This window comes from Trichoplusia ni, chromosome 3, assembly GCF_003590095.1.
Source record: "Trichoplusia ni isolate ovarian cell line Hi5 chromosome 3, tn1, whole genome shotgun sequence".
NCBI lineage: Eukaryota > Metazoa > Arthropoda > Insecta > Lepidoptera > Noctuidae > Trichoplusia > Trichoplusia ni.
In genome coordinates, this window is record NC_039480.1 from 7,346,634 (window position 1) to 7,356,543 (window position 9,910).

General features: G+C 35.7%; 2 protein-coding genes across 2 annotated transcripts; both read left to right on the forward strand.

Moving 5' to 3' along the window:
• The first annotated feature begins 3,410 nt into the window (after window positions 1-3,410).
• On the forward strand, window positions 3,411-5,408 carry LOC113492389. The gene is made up of 4 exons (XM_026869871.1): window positions 3,411-3,576; window positions 3,752-3,920; window positions 4,088-4,299; window positions 4,398-5,408. Exons 1-4 carry the CDS (start codon window positions 3,441-3,443, stop codon window positions 5,051-5,053), a joined length of 1,173 nt encoding a protein of 390 aa, XP_026725672.1. The 5' UTR covers window positions 3,411-3,440; the 3' UTR covers window positions 5,054-5,408.
• A 54-nt stretch (window positions 5,409-5,462) lies between these two features.
• On the forward strand, window positions 5,463-7,782 carry LOC113508692 (odorant receptor 30a-like). Its single transcript, XM_026891775.1, has 4 exons — window positions 5,463-5,598; window positions 5,773-5,941; window positions 6,340-6,551; window positions 7,110-7,782. The coding sequence occupies exons 1-4, from the start codon at window positions 5,463-5,465 to the stop codon at window positions 7,751-7,753; spliced, it is 1,161 nt and encodes a 386-aa protein (XP_026747576.1). The 3' UTR covers window positions 7,754-7,782.
• Window positions 7,783-9,910: the final 2,128 nt, after the last annotated feature.

Genomic DNA, 9,910 nt, shown 5'->3' on the forward strand with positions numbered 1-9,910 from the left:
CATTGGTTACCGTTTACCTGAAACATGACAAATCGGTAAAAAGTACGTCAGTCAAGCGTAAGTATTGCGGTGCTTTTATAAAGTATAGTTTTGTAGGCTTACCCGGAATGTAGCCTATACATTGAACAGGAAAAACAGAATAACTGGAAAGTCACGCTTTGAGGCATCATAACTTAATTGATATCAGCCTTTTCCACGTGATATTGAATTCAAGTGTATTGTCGTAACTAGAGGAAAATCGGTTTAAAATACAGGAGTGTTCTTTTATGCGATGAATTTCTTACGTAATCATATAAACGCTCACATTTTTTACCATAAAATAATAATCGTGAACACAATATGGAATATCAGGAATAATCTTGTTTACACTTCATATCTAAGTTCTTAATTCATTATTATATAAGAATACTTGATACCTACTAGGTATGTATGTAGTTAGAAGTAGGTGCCAACATAAATACCGTATCGGTCACTTGTTATCAACGTGCATAAAAATCAGTTTTATCGCGACAAGTGGGTAAACAAACAAAGTCATTTTATCTATTCGTGAAAAAATGTTTGACACACAAATGAGTACTTATGTAGGTACCTATTGTATGGAGTCTGAGACCCTCGGAGGAAGCGGGTTGAAAAATTTGAAAGATTTAAAATATCTAAATATCCACGTTTTTAAATGTCACTCCATCAAAATTTTATCAAAATCGGTCCAGCCGTTTTTATAGTTGTAAATTTAATTGTCATCGGTTTGAAGCTACCCTGAAAATTTCAGACACCAATAAAGTGAAGTCTCTTATATAAGTATTCATATGAATTCTAAGCACTTACAGCTGAACAAAAGTCTTCTCCGAACAAACTTTTTCTCAAAGAAGAAAAGAACTTTAGTGCGGTCTGCGGTGAAGTTTCTTTGACATAGGACGCCATATCTTTTTTGAGTTCACTGCTCTGACATATAGATCAGCCGTCTTGTTCAGCCAGAACACATTTCAGCTGTAGCGAATACTAAGGCCTTTTGACGTCAGCCACTTCCAATGTTCGTGTAAATTCGTGTTGTATTGGAATGCATGCGATTTATGAACATTATATTGACGATGAAAGAACAAATTGCTGCTCTCCACAGGATGTTGAAGCATACTTCTTGGAAGATACTGTTTTTCTTTCTACGCTTAAATGAATAATTGCCTAATAAATGGTTTAATTGCTACAATTTCAGTGTCGCGTCGTGTCCAACGGAGTAATAAAGTTGCAATAGAAAGTAAGTTGGTAACAACAACCTTGCAGATTCGTTGTGTTGCATGATGCAGTACCTACAGCATGATACTAAATTATTTTTACAATTCGTAAATATTCTACAAAGTATGTTTTTCACTGCTTATTGTACTCTGCAGGTAGTCGTCACAGTTTATAGGTAGGTACATGCCGCGTGGTTATTGGTCCATAAAATATACAGTACGAGAAATGTGAATATTTGGTCATATGGCTTATAAAATATATTTCGAAGAGTAAAACAGACGTATTGAGCTTCTCAATTATACCTAGAACCTGTTTTCGGAGCGCATTTATTTGTTTTTGATGATCGAATGACCTTCTGTTGTCATGTGATTGCTTTGTGCTACAGTGTAACAGCGCCATCTATAGTTTGTTACTGTTTATTCTTATTCTTATGATCACAATGCGTTTTCTATTGGTAGCACCGAGTAAACCGGGTGTTATGTTAGTTTAATACGAGTTGTATAGGTGGCGCTGTTAGTGCTAACGAACTAATAAGCAAGCTCACGGCAGAGAAAGGCATTACACAGGACAAAAAGTGAGCAACAACAACAATTGATTGGTTCTCAATCTTGGTTTGGTTCAATGGGATAATACTGCAATGTTCGGTCACCAGAGTGCAGTACTAGCATCATCACATTTAACAATTTTTAAATGGCCGTAGGATGCTATAACATTTAGTTGAATATGAAGATAATTAAAATTTTGATATCTTCTTAGAATAGTGAGCACCTAGTTGTTACATTTAAATAACTCAGTACGACAAACACACGAGGTTGTGTAATATGGCTGTATGTGCTTGTGGAGCCCTCTGCGCCGAGCTTCACGTTAAGTCGAATTTTTTTTATAGGATCATCAAATGACTTCTCCCTTAAGGTTTGATTTGACAACGATTTTGAGACCAGGACATGCTGATTTGCTGGATTTGCAGGATTTGCTTTTATTTACACCTAACTGGAAATGGTGCAAATGTGTGGTACCTAAGTATTATGTATTGATAATAGTAAATAGAGTAATGAGTTTTTATCTAAGTAGATGACATTAGTGTCACATTAAGGCTATGCTGGCATCAACCCGCTTCCCGGTAACGATACTTCATCACACCAGGAAATTGAAACAAGAGGTTAAACGAATGTTGTAATGTAGGACGATGTACTCAGACACAGATCATTGCGAATTGCAACATACGTGTAAAGCAGAAGATATAAAAAGACAATTTCGTCTAGAAAAATTACATAAGTGCTGTTTCTTTATTTTCATTTATGGGCCTACACTGCTGGGCAGTTTTTTGCGCCGTTTCTTCTCTCGTAGCAAAAGCACTTAAGAAGCGGTGAAGGGTGGGAGGGTCCAATGTAATTTGATCTTCAAAAAGTGCTATTTAATAGCCTTATTTGAATGAAAGAGTTTTTGATCGAACAGTTGATACTACTTGTTACGTACTAAACATTTTTGTAGCTCAAGTAACTTTTATATTCAGAAGTTACATATAATGATTAAGTACTATACGATTAGTTCATGACAGCAAACAGTGATCGGTTTTTGTTTTATCAAAACACTGAGTGTATTTTGGTTAAATAAATACCGATGGTTTTGTTTCATGAATCAATGTTTGTTCAAAACCTATCTTTAACAGGTTTATTGTCTAGTATTAACTTAAATATGTATACATGTGTAAACATGTAGCATTCCTATACCATTTGATATAAATAATATTTAGGTACTAGATTTGAAATTGAAATTCTTTGTTAGGACTCAAATACCATAAAACAAATTTAAGTTCTGATGTGATACTCGTACCGGACTGATTAAAATTTGCGAAAAAAGAAGTCGGAAATACGTAAAAGGTAACTTTTGATACTATCTGTACTAAACATATTTGTAATTGAATTTAATTAGTTCGATGCATTATGTCGTGCTACGTTGGTTATTAACAACTTAAATATTCTGTGTAATAAGCCGCATACAATTCACACTAGTGGCTAATCATACATTTCACACCTTTATTAGGTCCATTGCACTAACAGGAGACATTAATCATTCAATTCGTAATTACTCAGCTAACAAGCGAAGTAATTGGTTTGATTATTCTATTGAGAACTTGCGATGGATTGTTGATTAACATTGCTTGTACTAGCTTTGTCAAATTCAGTTGTAGGACTGTCTCCCTTGTAAAGATGCCTCATACTTTGAAAGAATGGTTCAAAGGCTTTAGGCAGCGAATCAAACAAAATTCTTGTTCGAACCTCATTTGGTTGATTAATTTCTTGCCAACCCTTGGCGGGTTTCCTTTTTTGAGTAATAAATTTAAAGGTATGTAAACGTTCTTTTCAGGACCCGTTGCCTCGAAAAATATTGATTTCTATTGATACGTTTCAAATTCGCAAGGAACCTGGTGACTAGGACCCTGTTCGACTTTTTCAAGATTAGCTACCTACTGGCAGAAATACTAATAATACTGTTCTGTTTGTCTGTTTCTATTTTGCAGTATTATTTTGGATCATCCACACGATTCTGCTGTTCTATGTCTACATACTGGGTACTGTGGTCTACCAGATATACTACGCCGAAGATTTCATTGACTCTATCAATAGCTTCTTTAACATATCTGTGTTCGTCCTCATCTTCGTCAGCAGCTGGTGGCTTTTGTCTAAAAGGTTTGTGTTTCGGTATAAAAATGTTTGAATATCAGCTGCTTTTGACTCTGACCCAGATGTTATTTTTCCAAGGATACAAAATTGTGGTTGAAATAATCTACTTGAGCATTAAGCCCACTTAAGTATTTAGATTACCTAACATACAACGCTATCGTTTTTATTCGCAGGCAAGATATAAACGAACTTTTGAGAATAGTGCAAAATAATGATGACCTTGTGATCGAATCTGGAAGGTTTCTTGATACGCACCAGAAAATGTTGAAGAACATAAAGATCATTGTCATAACTTGCTACATGTTCCACTTCGTTAACGACGTCATGATATTCATACCTTCGAGAACCCTCGAGATGGACAGCTTCTCTGTTGCCTCGTGTGTTGGTATGTCTTTATATTTTCTACTGTCACTTAATTAGAAACTTTACAAAGACTTAGTTGTCCAGTAGCATCGCTTGCTTAATTCTTTTTTTCTGTTTTAGGTATAGAACCACTCAATTCCAGTCCGAACAGAGAAGCTTGCATGATAATTTTAGCTCTCCAAGAATTATCAGGTATCGTGACAGTGGCCAGCTATGACGTCACCTTACTCTTCGTGTTCTCTCACACCGCCGCAATGTATCGAATTCTGTACAAAGACATGATGAGCTTCAACGAATTAGCTGAGCGTTGCAATACTTCTAGTCAAGTATATTTGACGATCAAAGAACGTCTTGAGAACTTGATAAACCGTCACTCTCTCGCTTTGCATACAGTGAATAAACTTCAAGCTATCTACAGCGCATCAATAGGCCTCGGTTTTCTCTTGAACGCTATGTCCATGTGCTTATTTTTCGTGTTGCCACTCGACGTTTGTCTCAACTTCGCGCCGCTCATTTACTACAGCCTTTTCATTTTCTTCTTGTACTGTTATCAAGGCCAGCGGCTTACGACAGCCTCTGAAAAGTTTGAAATGGCCGTGTATTGTTGTGGTTGGCAGCATTTGCGTGTCAAAGAACGAAGATGTGTGCTGTTCATGTTAAAGCGAGCGCAGAAACCGGTCATAGTGTTTGCCGCACGTGTGATACCAATACGTATTCACACTTTCGCGAACATTATGCAGTCTATCTACAAGTTCGTTACAGTTTTTAAGTTATAGATGTTTTGATTTAAACTTTATAGACATGTACTTAGAGAATAAAATGTAGTCAATAAATAAATTAAAGTCAGTAGTTTGATTTGATTATGTGACTTGGCTCTTCGATAATTAGATTTTCCTTACCCATCTACTTAGACATATTCAGATATTAATACATGACGATTATTTCTCATAATTACACAGGGTAGTCACGCTTTTGTAGATTAAATACAAGTAGGCAATTTAATGATGGTATCTGTTAACAGGCGGACTATAATTTGAAGTTGATAATTACATGACATTATCAGCCACCGGTTATTATCACCTTCCCACTTGTATTTTTCTTTGGGGTGTAACGATGTAAGTTAATGTTCAGTTGATTCTACTTCTCACATTAAACGATCAACTTTAAAAGTTAAAGAACAATAAAATGTTCTCCTATTTAACGAAACAGGCTCAGTACATAAAAAGTCGATTAGACGGGAATACTCTGGAAAATTTACTTTGGTTTATCGATATCGGCCCCAAAATGGTTGGATTTGATCTCAAAAGGAAGAAAGTATTTGGTTTGTATTAAAATTGTGTATTGTGAATTTGTGTATCACTTAACATGGACTAGAAAAAACAAGTTTCCAAGATTTCGATACTTCATTTGTTAAAAGAATAAAAAAATTGAAAAATCGTATCAATATTTTTCTGTAAAAATATTATTACGTGTAATTCATATTTTGCCATTGCAGTTTGGTTTTGGGTAGTCCACTTGTTCCTGTTAGCCTATGTCTACTGCCTGGGCACCTTTGTGTATCTGTGGAAACGCGCTGACAGCGCTCAGGACTCCGTTAAAAGCTTTTTCAATGTCGCTATCGTGTTATTGGTTGGTAATGCTAGCTGGTGGACTTTGAGTAAAAGGTTTGGTCAAATTCTAACGTTTATCCTTATGTAAAACTCGCTCTTTCTGTATAAGACCCTCTGTACAGCTAAAACAGACTTATTATTACCGCTCGCTGGCACAGACTTGCTCAAATCCGACAGATCGGATTTCCTCAAAAGTCCAGTACAAAGAAGTACCGTGCATTGGTTTATATTCGCATTTAAATTGTTAGGACTTTAAAGAGACTGTGACCCCTGAATTTGTTTCGACGTTGCTTCACATTGAAGTCAGATAGGAAATGTCGACTCCAGCGTTAAAAAAAAGACATGTTAAAGTGATGATATATCCTACTTGCAGAATAAATGATTTCATTTGATTTCATTTCATTATACCTAAATTAATATTTGCTAAAATAAAAGTAGCTCCCCATTTTTAGATCGCTGTTGAAACACGCCATTCAGAAAACAGAAGTGTGCGACAGATTGGCGTTACATTCACCCTTCTTCCAACAAAAGCATGCACAATATATCAGACATGTCAAAATTGTTATGTTTCTGTTTTACGGACTGAATGTATCAAATGGCTTTTTAATTTATTTTCCTCATCGCATATCTTTATCGAATGACTTTGCTATGGCTCAGTGCGTTGGTAAGTAAACAGTTCTTATTTACACATCTTTGACAGTCTTTATGGGAAGTCAGAAGCTATAAAGCCTGACAACCAGTGTGACTAAAGGTAATCGTGTTGCCCAGGTAAATGAGTTGAGGACGTCAAATAGGCAGTCGCTTTTTGTAAAACACTGGTACTTAGCTGCATCCGGTTAGACTAGATGCCTAAACAAATTAAGTTGGAAAAAGGCTAGCATGATGATTACTTTGAAAGTTCCAGTAAAACATTTGGCTGGTGCTAAAGTTCAATTTCACACATCTGTAAATTAAAAAAGATACTTGTTTTTTGTAGTATTTGCTCCGAGAAAGAGAAAGTTTTTGAGATTGTTTATGTCTACAGTGCCTATAGTTAGCTATAATGGAAAACGCCAACAGTGTTGACAGAGTAAAACGTTTCCTAGTCACGCATTTATTTTGCAATAAGATGATGGTCAAAGTAATTCATTAGAATTACACGCTGTTATGAGACATTTCATAACTATACAAGGACCACGCTAAGAAGATTGTATATATTTCTCAATAATTTTCATTCTTTCAGGTATGGAGCCACTCTCTGAGTCTCCGAACGGCGAGATCTGCCTTGTGACTTTGGCTATGCAAGAATTTACTTTCCTCTTCATTGTGCTTAACTACCAGTCTGTCCAACTAATCCTTATCGAGCACGCCTCCATCATGTTCCGACTCCTGGCTCTGGAGATGAATACACTCAATGAACCTGCTGACGTAGAGGTTTCTAAAAAGCTGGCCAAAGAAATCCTACCCTCGATTATTAAGAGACACGCATTATTACTGGATGTTATAAATACTCTTAAGTTATTGTACAGCGTCACAATGGGATTCAACTTCGGGTCTAATGCTGTTTGCATATTGTTATTCTTCTACATACCGCTTCAAGAATGGCTGCAATTCATGCCTGTTCTAGTTTACTGTTTCTTTGTTTTTTTCTTGTATTGTTTTCTTTGCCAGCGCTTGGTGGATTCTTCAGAAATATTTGAGACAGCCGTGTATTGCTGCGGATGGGAGAAATTTGATTTGCGAGAGAAGAAAATGGTGTTCGTGATGCTCCGCCAATCACAGAAGCCGGTGATTCTGAAGGCGGCAGACATAGTGCCTGTTAATATAGCGACGTTTGCATCTACTTTGCAGGCTATGTTCAAGTTCGTGACGGTTGTTAAAATATAAGTGGTGTCCTATGGATCTGGTTCACTGTAGCATAGCCTGCACTCCTAGCGTCGACTTAGAAAAAGAAAGAGCGCTGGCTTAAAAATAACCTTTTATAAAAAAAAGACCTCAGGCTAGGCACTATACCGTATTTTTATATTGATCTTTATAACTTGATTAGACGCATTATTCATCCTTAAGTCCAACATTAAGGGTGACCGTCGTTAGTATAATGAGCTCTTAAAATCCTCAAAATTTGCACAACTGTCGGCCGAGGTCAATAGTCACTTGACTTTTGAATGTCATTACACCAACACACGTAACATTATGCAAGTGTAGAACACCAATAAAAAATGTAGTTTGATCTAGAAAATTGTTATTATTTCACATTAATATTAAGATCCTTGTTAGTTTTTACTACTTACTTTTTGACTTAATAATTATTTGGCAAGCTGTTAACCTACAATTTACAAATAATTAAATGATGCAACAGTTTACTCAGGCGTATTTATCGCGATTGCCCGACTAGTTTCGGTCCCAACTGAAGTCCTTAATCATGAGCTAACGCGGCGGCCGCGAGTCGAACCGATGATTATAAACCGTCGCATCATCACTACATAGTATAAAACAAAGTCGCTTTTTCTGTCATCATGTTGTATGTCCCTATGAACGCTTAAATCTTTAAAACTACGCAACGGATTTTGATGCGGTTCTTGAGGAAGGTTTTAGTGTATAATAAGTTTAGGTTTTGTGTAAACATGTCGGAAAAAATTAAGCCATTCGAGAGCTTTCCTCGAGAACGCTGCCAAAACCTTTTGAGTTACAACAAAACTATGTATGGCGGGTTTGTACCTCTTTAATAAATCTACAAAAAAGTCCGCGGTGGTATATGTCTATCTTCCAAGGATAACCCACAATAACCATTTTTATGTGTTTTCTTAATACAGTAAAATTATGGGTTATTTACGAACCTATTTTAAACAATACAGTATTAATCCTTATCCAAATAAATAAGTTAGATATATTATACATGTAATATAGAACAAAATTGCCTTTTACACTACACCAAAAAAGTGAATAGGTAATGAGTTATCGTAATATTAAAATCTCCGCGCGAGAAATTAAAAATCGATGAAACGTAGCGAAGATATCGTTGGCATCTATATACTAATATACTTATACTAATATATAAAGCTGAAGAGTTTGTTTGTTTGTTTGTTTGTTTGAACGCGCTAATCTCAGGAACTACTGGTTCAAATTGAAAAAATATTTTTGTGTTGAATAGACCATTCATCGAGAGAGGTTTTAGGCTATATATCATCACGCTGCGACCAATAGGAGCGAAGAAAAAGTCATAACTTATATCTTCTAACCACGCAGACGAAGTCGCGGGCAACAGCTAGTTTTATAATAAATCATTCTCACGATAGTTACTATCAACATTAACAAATTATTGAATTTAGCCAGTTACATATCATATACAGATTTATAAAAAAGTTATTACCATACAACTTGGACTTTGAGTTTTGCACATAACTTTGAGCGATTTACTCGTGTATAACTTAGGATTAACATATAAAATACAACGACCTGAGTTACCGAAGTTCTCACTACAAAGCTTAATTACACACACTATTGTTTACTTGTATTATTTTCTCATGACATGGTAATATATTGCAATCGTGGCATGTTCTAAATGGGTCTCTTGTTACACCCCTGCTAGATATGTAGCAATCTTGAAATCTTTTACTCTATAAACAAACTCTTTGGTATGGAAATTACACGACTTTTCGACGTGTCACATTACTTGACATTGTCAATCACTTTCATTTTCCGATTATAGGATTGACGATTATGTATGGCTGAGGTAACTAGTTCATAGATTACTGTTTCTCGTACGTCCATTCCGGAGTTTTAATGGCGGACCCATGATAGTGTTTTGTCAAACTTGACGTGTAGATTATAAAACAGTAATTACTTCAAAATCAAATTACAATTGAATAGTGTAGAGTTATGAAAACATTTCAATATTTTCTCAGACAATTCTAACTAAATGCCAGTGCTGAGTTCAGAGTACGTTGCTATACGAAATATTATTGCAACAATAAAATAAAATTAGATTTACAAAAGTTAACAACTATAATTTGTCTGAGTGCAAGACATCCTGAAATGTGTTTC